Consider the following 14,296-nt stretch of genomic DNA (forward strand, 5'->3'; position numbering starts at 1 on the left):
ATTAGTGCTTGTTTCATGGCCAGTCTTATATGTTCCATTAATCTTGCTTTTGTGCTTTTTATGATATACTTCCATAGCTGTTAGAGAATGTCGAGGTTTAAATTCTTTGGGCTTGGAGATCCGCAAAACCTCCTCAGTCATTCATCCTTGATAGAGGTTCACTACCCTTGAACTCAGCAGACTCAACACATCTGGCTCTGCTCAGACACACAGTGGAGTTTTCCCTTCTACTCTCTGTTCTGTGAATCACATAACTTTCTTATGTTTTCAGTAACTGAGTAACTTTATCATTCTTCAACCTTTGTTTCTTGGCCCAGTGGGCATTTCTTTGCCTATATGTGTGTTCTCATTCCCCAACATTTCTTCATCCCAGGTCTGTGCATTAAAAGCTGTTTGTGTGAATTTGTTCTTTTCCTACTCTTCTTTCATTACTTTTCTTTGGTTGAAGTTTTTTGTTTTTGTTTTTGTTTTTCTTTTAAGATTTTATTTTTGAACAATCTACACCTAATGTGGGGCTTGAACCCACAACCTGGAGGTCAAGAGTTGCATATTCCACTGACTGAGCCAGCCAGGCACCCCTGGTTAAAGTTTTTTAAAACCCAAAATATCCTTTGACAAAAACAGTTATTTTTATTTCTGTGCTTTATTGCAACCATGTCTCTCTTTTCATGTCCTTTTCAGTTCTCAGGACCTTGACCTCATTAAAGCAATTTTTAAAAATTTTGTTTGTTTGTTTGCTTTTAACATTTGTTCATTTTTGAGAGACAGAGTGTGAGCAGGGGAGGGGGCAAGAGAGAGGGAGACACAGAATCTGAAGCAGGCTCCAGGCTCTGAGCTGTCAGCACAGAGCCTAATGTGGAGCTTGAACTCATGAAGCGTGAGATCATGACCTGAGCTGAAGTTGTACACTCAACCAACTGAGCCACCCAGGGCTAAATTTTATTTTTCAGTAATCTCCACACCCAATGTGGGGCTCAAACTCACAACTCCAAGATCAAGAGTTGCATGCTTTACTGACTGAGCCAGGTGCCCCCACAGCAGAACCCTTATATTTCTCCTGTAAGCTGTCCTGAGGCTCTAAGAGAAGTCAAATTCTTTCACACCCTCTGTCTTGAATGTCCTTTCCAGCTCTCTGCTCACAGAACTACTCACCTTTCAGACCCAGCCCAGATATTGCCTTCTCTAAGAAGCTTGCAGAGCTAAAATTAGTCACTCCCTTCTCTGTGTTTCCATTTTTTTTTTCAGTTTTTTTCTTTATTTTAGAGAGAGAGAGTGTGTGTGGGGTGGGGGGAGAGGGGTAGAGGGAGAGAGAGAGAGAGAGAGAGAGAGAGAGAGAGAATCCCAAGAAGGCTCCATGCTCAGGGCAGAGCCCGATGCGGGGCTTGGTCCCATGACCCTGGGATCATGACCTGAGCTGAAATCAAGAGTCAGATGCTCAATCAACTGAGCCACCCAGGCACCCGTTTTTAAAATTATTTTATTTTATTTCATCATGATAAATGTACTCTTTAATCCCCCTCCCCTATTTTCCCCATCCCCCCCCCCGCCCACCTACCTCCCCTCTGGTAACTATCAGTTTGTTCTCTATAGTTAAGAGTTTGTTTCTTGTCTTGTCTTCCTCTTTTCCTTTGCTCGTTTTTTTTTCTTTGCTTGTTTGTTTTGTTTCTTAAATCCCATGTATGAATGAAATCGTATGGTATTTGTCTTCTCTGACTGACTTATTTCACTCAGCATTATACTCACTAGCTCTATCCTTGTTGTTGCAAATGGCAAGATTTCATTCTTCTTTACAGCTGGAAAATATTCCATTATATATTATATATGACATCTTTATCCTTTCATCAGTTGATGGATACTTGAGCTGCTTCCATAGTTTGGCTAGTGTAGATAATGCTGCAATAAACATAGGAATGCATGTCTCCCTTTGAATTAGTGTTTTTGTATTTTGGGGGTAAATACCCAGTAGTGGGATTCCTAGATTGTAGGGTTGTTCTATTTTTAATTTTTTTGAAGACACTCCAATGGCTGCACCAATTTGCATTCCACCTTTTTATCCACATCCTCATCAACACTTGTTGTTTCTTGGGGTTTTGTTTATTTGTTTGTTTTTGTTTTGTTTTTTAAGTGCGTTCCATGCCCAACGTGGGGCTTGGACTCATGACCCCGAGATCAAGAGTTGCAGGCTCTACAGACTGAGCCAGCCAGGTGCTCCTGTTTTTTGTGTTTTTGATTTTAGCCATTCTGACAGGTGTGAGGTGATAGCTCATTGTAGTTTTGATTTGAATTTCCCTGATGGTGAGTGATGTTGAGTATCATTTCATGTGTCTGTTGACCATCTGGATGTCTTCTTTGGAGAAATGTCTGTTCGTGTCTTCTGCCTTTTTTTTTTTTTTTTTTTTTTTTAGTGTTTATTTTTGAGAGAGAGAGAGGCAGAGCACAAGCAGGGGAAGGTCAGAGAGAGAGAGGGAGCCAGAATCTGAAGCAAGAGTCCAGGCTCTGAGCTGTCAGCACAGAGCCTGGGGGGGGGGGGGGGGGGCTCAAACTCACAAACCTTGAGATCATGACCTGAGCCAAAGTTGGACACTCAACTGACTGAGCCACACAGGCACCCCATCTTCTGCCCATTTTTTAATTGGAATATTTGTTTGTTGAGTGTTGAGTTTTAGAAGCTCTTTATGTATTTTGGATACTAACCCTTTACTGGATATGTCATTTGCAAATATCTTCTCCCATTCAGTAGTTTGCCTTTTAGTTTTATTGTTTCCTTCACTGTGTAGAAGTTTTTTATTTTGATGTAGTTGCCATAGTTTATTTTTGCTTTATTTCCATTGCCTCAAGAGACATATCTAGAAAAATGTTCCTATGGCCAGTGTCCGAGAAATTATTGCCTTCAAGGATTTTCTCTTCAAGGATTTTTATGATTTCAGGTCTCACATTTGGGTCTTTAATCCATTTTGAGTCATTTTTGGGTATAGTGAAAGAAAGTGGTCCAATGTCATTCTTTTACATGTGGCTATCCATTTGTTGAAGAGATTGTCTTTTTCCATTGCATATTCATTCCTCCTTTGTCAAAGATTAATTGACCACGTAATTGTGGATTTATTTCTGGGTTTCCATTCTCATGGACCACTTTTAACGGCATCACACACAATAATGTAGCTCATTGTTTTCACAGCCATCTTCCTTGCTAAATACTGTCCTTCCTCTTCAGTGTCCAAGAAATACCTGATTTTTGTCTATATCCCCAACTCCAGCTCAGCCTGTTTATTCCTAGATATTCTATCAGTGGACCCAGGAGGTGGGATAGATTCAGTGCTGTACTGAAGGGCTCTCAGAGAGCTCTCCTCCTACCATTAGATATCCCTCCTTGGAAATGAATAACCAGCCTGATATAATGCTAATATCTAGCCAGTGCATGAGACTGTTAACTTTTTCCTATAGGATCGTAAAATATAGAATGGTCAGCCCCTTATACCTTTAAAGGATGGTTTGGAAATTGAGGGCCAGGCCAGGGCTTGAGAGAGTGGGATGTCCAGGATACATCAGTTTGATTAAGGCAGTTGTGTTTAGTTGTAGATGTTAGGAATATGGAGCTGGAAGGGTGGGGGTAAGATGGGCTCCATGCAGATGAGGAGAGAGGTAACCTAGGTCTAGTTATACTGTTACTTCAAAAAAAATCTGATGAGACTCTTGTTGATATTTGTCAAAGGGACACATTCTGGAAAGAGAATTGATGAAGAAGCAAATTAATGCATTAGATTAATTTCCTGTTATTACATAATTAATTTTTTGTTTGAACAATTTGTTTCCCTATTTAAGTAAAAAAATAAGTTTTGTTTTTTTGTTTGTTTATGTGTCCTGTTTTTTATGGTTTTGCAGTAGAATGGCCCACATGAAACATAACTGCAAATATTCAGCTGTGAAAAAAAGAATAGTGCTTAAGTACAAACGGAGACATGATTCACTTAAAATAAACACTTAAACACAATTCAGGTCTCACAAGCACGTGGACTATAAAGTCTGTTTGGTAAAAACCCCCAGTTTTCTGATGTAGAACATCCAAAATGAATTCTAAAACACAAAGCAGTACTTAATATCATTCCTTTATAATAAAATCCATAAAGCATTCTCTCAAAAAAAAAAAAAAAAAGAAAATGAAGAATACACTACCACCCAGGCTTCCCCATGCTCTTTTATCTTTCTTTCTTACTGATCCTTCTTGCCTCTCCTTTTTACTGTCTCTTCCAGATTTACAAAAATGAACATATAATACTTTTAAAGAGCCCCACAGTATAAAAGAACATCTTCGACAGAATGCCCAGACATTGGTAAGCCACACCCCTAATCCTGGTCCTGAAGAAGTGCATTCTGAGAGCAGGCAGCTTTCACGTTGAGGTGACAGACGCCCTCTTCTCCCTGCCTCTGCCCTTCACCCATCTCAGACAGAGAGAGGAAGGGTAGAGAGACAGAAACCAAACCCAGAAGACTCATATTTGTTGGCATAATCAAGGAGGAAGCTTTTAAAGCCTACCCACCATCCAGTTAACATCGGAACTGTGAAGAGAGGGCAGGGGAGGTGGGGAAAGAACATTAGATTTTTGGCTTTCTCTTTATATATTTTTTGTATTGTTTTACTTATTGAAGGAAAAACAACACATAGAGGACCCTAAAACATAAAGAATACATAATAAAGGCTTAGGTTTAAATAAAAAAGAAACGAGGCTGGGGCACAATAGAAGAGGCAAAAGAAAGGGAGAGAAGACTAATGATAAGGGACTGAAAGAGTAAAGATGATGTTTCAAATGTAAAACTGTATATAAAACGATCACCTCTTATTAATTTTTTTAATAGTGGAAACAGCTAGATTTTGTTGTAATTAAAAAAAAATTTTTAAATATTTATTTTTGAGAGAGAGAAAGAGAGAGACAGAGTGTGAGCAGGGGAGGGGCAGAGAGAGAGGGAGACACAGAATCCAAAGCAGGCTCCAGGCTCTGAGCTGTGAGCACAGAGCCCTACGATGGGCTCGAACTCATAAACCGAAATATCATGACCTGAGCCCGTCAGATGCTTAACTAAGCCACCCAGGCGCCCCTGTTGTAAATTTTAATGGTGAAAGGCTCGATTGGGTTGTTGAGGCAAGCAGGTGTGCCAGGTGAGCACGGATGGACGATTAGGAAGGTGGGGATGTAGGGAGGCACATCTACACCCTCGCTGCTCCAGGCCTGTCCTGGGTGGGAGTGGATTCTGTTTGCTGGGCTGAACCAGGAGAGCCCTGCGAGAGCCTGATGGGCTTGGGCGCCCTGGCGGTGAAGGTGTAGTGCCGGCCCTAGCCCAGGAGATGGCAGCACATCCCAGAGGTCCTGGGCTAGGTGGCTGCCCGCCCTCCTTGGCCCTAGAGGTGGTAGTAGAGTGAGGCACCTGGCCATATGCCCTCCCTTGGTGGTGCTGGCTGCGTGCCTCTGAAGGTCCTTATTTAGCAACTTTGGGTAGAAGTATTTATGGTTTCCTCTGAGAAGCCTAGAAAGCCAGTCTGCTTAGCTGCTTGCAGAAGTTCTGGGTCCAGAGGCTCCTCCTTGCAGGTTTGAATGGCAGGTAAGGTGTGCAAGCACAAGTGAGCACAGGGCCTCAGGAAGCAGAGGCTGATTCTGGGATTTGTGCTCTGTTTTCCTTAAAATAGCTGAGTGGGTAATATATGATAGAGTATCTTGGTAGCTGTGTTTATTTTTACTTACATTTTTTAATTCAGAGAGCTACAAGATAAAAACTAAAGATAGACCATAACCTCCCCACCAAGATAACCCCTGTTGACAATAAAAAGTTTCCAATTAGCAATAATTGTGCCTCGGATAAACCTCATTGGCTACGATACCGCCACTGCACAAAGCTGACAATAAAAAAATGATAATAAAATAAGACCAGTTTAAGGTTTGAAAATTTGAACTACAGAAAAATATGAGAAGTAAATGGGGGCACCTGGCAGGCTCTGTCGGAAGAGCATGGGACTCTTGATCTCGAAGTTGTGAGTTCAAGCCCCATGTTGGGCATAGAGATTACTTAAAAAAAAAAAAAAAAAAAAAAAAAAAAAAAGAGGTTGGGGCACCTGGGTGGCTTAGTTGGTTAAACATCCTACTCTTGATTTCGGCTCGGGTCATGATCTTAGTTTGTGAGATTGAGCCCTGTGTCAGGCTCTATGCTGATTCTCTCTCTCCCTCAAAAATAAATAAACAACTTAAAAAAAAAAAGAAGTAAATGTTTCTTCCCCCTCCATCTTTAACCTTTCTCCAAAGGAAACCCCTGTTAGGTTTTATATGATAAGAAACTTTTTTTCCTCATAAGTTTCAAAGGCTATGCACATGTCCAAATATCTCTATTGATAATTCTTTCATCTGTTAATTTTTAGAGTTTATTTATTTTGAGAGAGAGAGTGCACACGCATGTGAGTTGGGGAGAGGGTAGGGCAGAGTGAGGGGGAGAGAAAGAGAATCCAAAACAGACTCCCCACTGTCAGTGCAGAGCCCAATGCAGTGTTTGAACCCATGAACCATGAGATCATGACTTGAGCCGAAATCAAGAGTTGGACACTTAACCAACTGAGCCACCCATGTACCCCATTATTTGTTTATTTTGAATACCAAAGTGATCATATTATATACTGCTCTAAGTCTTGTTTTTTTCATACACTATACCTTGAAGGTCTTTTTTTTTTTTTCTTGAGATATATTGACATATAACATTGTCTTAGTTTCAGGGGTACAAAATAATGATTTGATATTTGTATATATTGCAAAACAATCACCACAAAAAATCTAGTTAACATCTGTCACCATACATAGTTACAGTTTTTCTTCTTGAGATGTGGACTTGAAGATCTTTCTAGTTGGCATGTATAGACTTCTGTCTATCATAATTTTTTAAATGGGTCTCCCTGTTGATGGAGGTTTTGGTTGGTTCCAGTGGATGCTAATATAAACATTGCTGCAGTGGACATCTTTGTATATTTGCTTTGGCATACTTGTATAAGTCCAAATTCCTAAGAGTGATCAAAGGGCAAATACATTATATTTTTTTAAGTTTATTTATTTTTTATTCCTTTTTTTTTTTTTTTAAGTTTATTTAGTTATTTTGAGAGAGACAGAAAGTGCGAGCAGGGGAGGGGCAGAGAGGGGCTGGGGAGAGAGAGAATCCCAAGCAGCCTCCACGCAGTTTGCACAGAACCTGATGTGGGGCTTGAACTCACAAACTGTGAAATCATGACCTGAGCCAAAGTCAGATGCTCAGTCACTCAACCAACTGAGCCACCCAGGCACCTCTATTTATTTTTTAAATGTTTGTTTATCTTATGTGTGTGTGAGAGAGAGAGCACTCAAGCAGGGAAAGGGCAGAGAGAGAGGGAAACAGAGAATCTCAAGTAGGTTTTGTGCTGCCAGCATGGAACCCACTGCAAGACTTGAACCCATGAACCATGACATCATGACCTGAGCAGAAACCAAGAGTTGGAAGCTTAACTGACTGAGCCACCCAGGCACCCCATGGGCAAATACATTTTAAAACTTGATGGCTAAATTTTCTTTCAGAAAGGGCGCCCCAGTTTACATGCCTACGAAGAGTGTGTGAGTGCCTATTTCCAGGTGGCTGTAGAGAAACCTGCCCCTGTCAGGAGCCCTTTTACATCCTGTGTGGTGAGACTGGTGCTCAGTAGAAAGTAGGCCCAGCTTCTCTGTTGCAAGGCTGCAGCTGGCTCCCTCCATGGCCTTCGCCTCATCCAGTGCAAATCTCCTCGGGTGGAGGAGAAACAGTGTGGGGGCCAGCAGCCTTTCTTTTAGCCATGGGGAATACTCCCTGGATTTCTTTATTGCTTTGGTGAGATTTTCTTGCCCACCTGGGGTGAGAGAGTGAATAACCACGTCTTCTGACTCTTCCAGGTGAAGAAGGCATATAGGCAGAAGGCCCTCTCCTGCCACCCAGACAAAAATCCAGATAATCCCAGAGCAGGTGAGACTGTCCTACACGTGGGGAGGTGAGACCCGCTCACCTGGGCATGGCGTCCTCCCGGTCTCCGCTCCCGAGTAACTGCTGTGGAGTGTGACGTGCACAGCCCCAGGCCTGCACTTTGCATGCAAGGGGAGGGAGTCTGGTCACTTGTCTGTACACTCACCCTTCCCGGTTGGTCCGTCATCTGTGGATGTTGGCCTTCCTGCCAGCGTGTGGCTTCTTTGAGGTGCTTTTTCGAGAGAGCACACCATATCAAGCCTGACTTCCTTTTTCTCCTCTCTTTTTTGACCCATATTTGTAGCTGAGCTCTTCCACCAGCTTTCTCAGGCCTTGGAGGTACTGACCGATGCTGCAGCCAGGGTAAGCTCATCCTCTTCTATTTGAACTGTCTCCCGTGGTTAGAGACCACTGTGGCACTTGAGCCTCAGTCCCCTATACTCCGCCATGCAGCACGGGCCCTGCCGCCCCAGCCTGGAGGTCTGGTCACCAGGCTGCCTCCCGACGGCTCCGGGGCTACATAGCAGGTCCGGGAAGATGGCTATACTCTGTGCTTGTCCTTCAGCTGACTGCTCCTCGCTGTTCCTTTCTCCTGCCAGGCTGCGTATGACAAGGTCAGGAAAGCCAAGAAGCAGGCAGCAGAGAGAACCCAGAAACTTGATGAGAGAAGAAAGAAAGTGAAGCTTGGTAGGTGACTTTGTGGTACTGGGCGGCCTGTGGTTTCCCTGGGCCATTTTCATGCAGCCCCCTCACTTTTCTTCCTGGAGCTGTACCTCAGAGCTTTTTGGCTCTAGCTCTAGGCAGAACCCTGCTGCCAGGGTGGGTCCTGAAGGATACTCTTAGGAATGACAACAGTGACTAGATTTACTACTAGCTAGCATTGTGACCAATGCTTTACAGCCTCCTTTAATTATCTAAGGAAGTGGGTATTACTAAACCCATTTTTTTAATAGACAAAGAAGCTAAGGCACCAGAAGGATGAGAACTTGCTGGATCTGAGATTTAAACCCACACAGTATAAGTCTTGTTCTTATTCAGGATGCTGTCCTGGATCTTTTGATTCATCCCAGCCTCACTTCTGCACAGAGCTTTCACTCTGAGGAGTCCTCTCAGAAGGATCCAAATAGGTCCAGGCATTTTTTTTTAATAGCTTTATTATGGTGTGTTTTGAATATCATACCATCATCATACCATCTACCCATTATTTTTTTTTAATTTTTTTTTTTTAGCATTTATTTATTTTTTGAGAGGCAGAGAGAGACAGTATGAGCAGGGAAAGAATAGAGAGAGAGGGAGACACAGAATCCGAAACAGGCTCTAGGCTCTCAGCTGTCAGCACAGAGCCCCACACCGGGCTCAAACTCACGAGCAGTGAGATCATGACCTAAACTGAAGTCAGACGCCCAACCCACTGAGCCACCCAGGTGCCCCCCATCTACCCCTTTCAAGTGTATAATTCAATGATTTTTAGGAAATTTACCAAATGGTGCAACTATGCCTGTAAATCAATTTTAGAACATTTTCATCACTGCAGTAAGATTGTTCCAGGCAGTCCTGGGGCACCTGGATGGCTCAGTCAGTTAAATGTCTGACTTTGGCCTCACGTCATGATCTCATAGTTTGTGAGTTCAAGCCCCATGTTGGGCTCTGTGCTGACAGTTCAGAGCCTGGAGCCTGCCTTGGATTCTGTGTCTCCCACTCTCTCTCTCTGCCCCTCCCACGCTTATGCTCTCTTTCTCTCTCTCAAAAATAAATAAACATCAAAAAAAATTTTTTAATTAAAAAAAAATTGTTGTAGGCAGTCTTTACCTGATTTTTCTCCCCTTCTTCTTGCCTATTTGATATCCATACATTTAATATTCATATATACCATCTCAGTACATCCATCTTTTTATCAAAAACAAAGAAAAAACCCTGGAGATTCTAGGTAAGTATAGTACCCAGAGAAGAAAGCAGTGGGTCCCAGGCCCGAGAGGAGGGTTTGTCACAGCAGCTAGCCTGGCATAGGGCCACAAGCAGGTTTCTCTTGGAAGGCAGGAAGGGCTCCAGGACATGGGTGATGTCCTCACACAGAATCTGCCATCCCTGTAGAACTGCCATAGTCTGGTCCAAAGTGAGGCTTGGTAAATGTGAACTAAGAAGGAGGTGTAGGAGGCAGTGGGGACTCGAGCTCTGTGGTGGAAAAAGCATCAATGCCAAGGTCGAGGTCAGGCTGTTGCGCCAAACCACAGGGACAGGCCAGCAGCTCCACCCTTGGCATCCCTGCCACATGGCCCTGGGCTGCTGACATAAGCACCCACCCACACCCTGTTCACTGATCAGAGAACCAGCTTGGTCAGCACGAGCTGCTGATTTAACTCTCCCAGACCCCGGCCACTCAGCTGGAACCTGTACTTCTTCCACACTATGACTTTTGTCAATGAAGATTAACTTGAGAGCACACGGGCTTGGAGGGAGGGGGCAGAGGTACTATATGGTTTCATTCTGTATGAGACTTTGGGTTGGCTGAGGCCATGTAGAACTGCTTAGTTGGGTCACTCAACTCTTGTGCCTAGACCTGGAGGCCCGGGAACGGCAGGCCCAGGCCCACGGCAGTGAGGAGGAGGAGGAGAGCCGGAGCACCAGGACGCTAGAGCAGGAGGTGAGCCTCCGGGCATGCTGGCCTAAAGCCATCTGCAGGAGAAGGAGGAGGGTGAGCCTAGGTGGCTGTCGTGGCTGTCTTCTTCTGTGGATCTGGGTAATCTGTCCAACCCGCAGGTTGCTGAGCCCTAGCTTGCAGGTGGAGCCTCCCAGGGACCTTCACAAGGTGAGCCAAACTGGAATTGGATCTGCACAGAAATGTCACTCCCCCCAACCCCGCTCTGCAGATCGAACGCCTTCGAGAAGAGGGTTCCCGGCAGCTGGAGGAACAACAGAGGCTGATCCAGGAGCAGATACGCCAGGAACGGGAGCAGAGGTTGAGAGGTAGGCATCCATCACCCCCACCCGCCTCTCCTCTGAGGCAGCTCCAAATGCCCAGAGCGGCCACGCTGGCTGCTTGGTGGAGTTGCTGTGGAGGCTTCCAGCTGCTCAGAACCCTAGGGGCACCTGACTCAGACATATGCCACCTGTTCCTTCTTCCTACCACTTCTTTGGGGCCTATTTGTTTTTCACTCACCCTGAGATCTCCTGTCCTTGTTTATCTTAGTCCTAAGCAGAGCTGGCTCTACTGTGGAGGAGATCAGTAGGGGAAAGTCTCTGGATACTTTGTTTCAGTAGAACTGTGGGGTTTTACCTCTGCCTCATGCTTCTGCAAGGCGATGGGAGCCCTTCGTTAGCAGAGTGCTAATCATGGCCTATAGCAGGCAGCTGGGCGCACCACCCTGGAGGGGGCAGCTCCTCAGGATGGGGGTGGGATTGCCTCTCCCTTCCCCACCAGGCTCATCCCCAGGGCGGGCCAGCTATGCCTTTGGTCAGGAGTGCCCTTTCCCAAGCCCTTCAAACTCTGGGCTGTGTCTCCTTTAGAGAACTTTGTGTTCCCTCCTATTCTACCTTGCTAATTTTCCCAAATTTTCTAGGAAAGGCAGAAAATCCTGAAGGCAGAGGAACCCCCAAGCTAAAGGTGAGCCCTGCGGGATCCACGGGCCACCTCATACCACCCCTTGTCAGCAAGAACAGATGTTTCCAGTGGCTCAGGGGGTTCTAGCGGGGACACTGGGTTTCTGGGAGCCAGCGCAACTACCCATTCCTTCCATCCTGTCACTACCTGGGGATCTGAATGGCCTCTCCGAGCTTGCCACACAAGGCCGCTCTTAGCCCTGGCAGCTGCCAGGCAGCCCTTCTCAGAAGCCTTGGAAGGAGAGCTTCTTATAGGTCTGGACGTGTGGCTGTGTGGGTGAGCAGGCCACCCTGCAGGTCCGTTTTCAAGAGGAACACATCTTTATGGGGGGCTCCCTAGATTACAAGTGCCTGGAAGACCATGAGGGTGTCGCTCAGACTGTAAAGCTCAGGTGTGGGGCTGGGACTGTTCAGGCCAAGGTCAGAGTTTAATGGTGATGCCCACTGCCATCCTTTCAGCTAAAATGGAAGTGCAAGAAGGAAGATGAGTCGAGAGGCAGCTACTCCAGAGATGTCCTCCTACAGCTTTTCCAGAAGGTCTGCCCTGCCGCCTTCCATCTTTCTCATCATCTCCATCTGTATCTCAGCCCAAACCCTGGATCTCCAGGCCAAAACTCCCTTAACATCTCTAGCAGCCTTTTTTTCTGTCTCACAGACCATGTAGCAGCCTAGAGGCTTTCCCCAGCCACCTGTGTTGCCATATGCCCTCCTAGGTCTCACCTTCCCTACCTAGTTCTAGCCCTTGCCGTCTTGAGTGTGTGGGGAGAGATGAGGTGGGCAGGTTGCACAGAAGCCCCGTCCGCTTCTCCACCTTTGGTCCCTGAGGCTGCTTTGCAGCTCTGCCAGTCTGAGTTCTCAGCCCTTTGCTCAGGGTTCCTTTGCTATCCTTCTTCATCCTGGCAAAAATATCCTTTCTTTCCCATCTCTCATCCCTGTCTGGGAACTTAGCAACAAAGCATTATCCCCCAGCCAAAAATGCCCCAGCAGGCCTCAGGGCAACCCAGGCTTGTCTTGCTCCTTGCCATGCTCACCGAGCCCCCTTCGTCCTCACAGTACGGAGAGGTGCTCAACCTGGTGCTTTCCAGCAAGAAGGCTGGCACCGCCGTGGTGGAGTTTGCGACCGTCAAGGCTGCGGTGAGTGCCATGTGAGGCTTTGGGGGGCCACTGGTGGCCCCGCCATTCCAGAGTACGGACCCGGTACTGTGGGCCCTCTGAGCTTAGATGTCCATACTCCCAAGGGACCTCTGGGCCAGCTCAGAGCCAAGACTCCCCAGAGGCCCCCCTATTCCTGGGAGTAGAGGCACAGGGAGTGAAGGTAAGACAGGAGAATGCTCTGGGGATGAAGGAGAGCATACACCGACTTCATTTCCTGCTGCCTGGCTCCACACCCTCTACCTTCTGTCCTCCTGCGGAAGCTGGCACGCCTCCTGGCAGGCTTTGCCTCTTCCCCACTCCCCGGTTAGAAGGCTCATACCCCTGACTCACCCATGAGGAGGGTCAAAACCTCAGCACATCATTGTGTGAAGGTTGCTTGGTTTTGCCTGGAAGATGAGAGTGCTGGTGTGGGTTCTTTGTGTGGGTGTAGAGAGAGCCACTCTATGGCTGATTAGAGCCATGGTACCAGGACCAGGTGCTCTGTCTGACAGGAGCTGGCTGTCCAAAACGAAGTGGGCCTGATCGATAACCCCCTGAAGATTTCCTGGTTGGAGGGACGGCCCCAGGGCGCAGGGGGCCCCAGCCACCCAGGACTGTCACAGGTAAGGAACCAAACCTCCCCTAGCTGGGTCTGCGGGACGTTTTCCCGTGTGGGTTCATCTCAGGGCCCTTTCCTCCTGAGGAGCACAGTGAGATTGGCAGGTTTGCCAACCTAAGCAGGACTGTGATTCTGTTCTGACTCTTCTGTCTCTGAGTGCCAGGGCCCCACCCTACACAGAATTCTTAGATTCTCTCCACGTCCCGGTCTCCTGCCGGGGCTCTCACCATCACCCAGAGGGGCTTTCCTGGCCCATGGGTTGCTTGGTTGTGGCGTGAAGCATTTGGCGCTTAGATTACCAGCTACTGAAGGGAAGGAAGGGGCAGGCAAGGTGAGCAGCTGCTTCCTCCCCAGCTCTAGGTCTCCAGGTGTGTCTGTGGCTGCCGCACACAGGCGCCTGCCTACCGTCAAGAGGCAGTATCTCCTTAGAAATAACACCGGCTACCCTGCTGGCCCTGGGGCTTCCCCTGGGGGCGTGCCTCATGGTGAAGTGCAGATTTCAGCTGATGTGCACCTGGGGTCTGGCTTAGTCGTCCTTACAGCTCCATGAGGGCTTTTGTTCAGCACGAGGACACCCAGACACCGGCCCTGTTTACACCGCCCCAGTTTGATGGGACAGAAAACTCTCAGGCCCAGAGCTCTCCCATCTCTGAAATGGCCTTTGGGTCTACGCGGGAGCCGCAGGCTGCTGTGTGCACGGCCACTCTGGGGGTTGGGGGGAGGGCCCCCAGGGATTCGCAAGGGCTTTGCTCTTATTGCCTCAGTCAGGCCACCTCTGCTCTCCTATGTGCTCCTCACCTGGCTGTGAGGATGGGAAGCTCCCTAGGAGTGCGTCCCAGATCCTGGGCAGAAGAGGAAGACGAACTGGTGTGAGCCCAACGCGGAACCCTTCTGTAGAGACCTCATTCCTCACTGTTAAGTCCCAGCATTTCACAGCCCCAGATGACACTCCATAGG

General features: G+C 46.8%; 1 protein-coding gene and 1 pseudogene across 1 annotated transcript in view; one reads left to right on the plus strand and one right to left on the minus strand.

Annotated features, from left to right (window-relative positions):
• The window catches only part of DNAJC17 (DnaJ heat shock protein family (Hsp40) member C17), a 41,677-nt gene that overhangs the window by 22,803 nt on the left and 4,578 nt on the right, over positions 1-14,296 (plus strand). Inside the window, exons 2-10 of the mRNA XM_003987269.6 lie at positions 7,923-7,992; positions 8,294-8,352; positions 8,589-8,676; positions 10,545-10,630; positions 10,857-10,953; positions 11,547-11,590; positions 12,046-12,123; positions 12,640-12,720; positions 13,233-13,343. Of these exons, the coding sequence (XP_003987318.1) occupies positions 7,923-7,992; positions 8,294-8,352; positions 8,589-8,676; positions 10,545-10,630; positions 10,857-10,953; positions 11,547-11,590; positions 12,046-12,123; positions 12,640-12,720; positions 13,233-13,343 (714 nt within the window). The remainder of the gene's footprint in view (positions 1-7,922; positions 7,993-8,293; positions 8,353-8,588; positions 8,677-10,544; positions 10,631-10,856; positions 10,954-11,546; positions 11,591-12,045; positions 12,124-12,639; positions 12,721-13,232; positions 13,344-14,296) is intronic.
• LOC111561010 lies at positions 5,734-5,886 on the minus strand (annotated as a pseudogene).

This window comes from Felis catus, chromosome B3 (assembly GCF_018350175.1).
Source record: "Felis catus isolate Fca126 chromosome B3, F.catus_Fca126_mat1.0, whole genome shotgun sequence".
NCBI lineage: Eukaryota > Metazoa > Chordata > Mammalia > Carnivora > Felidae > Felis > Felis catus.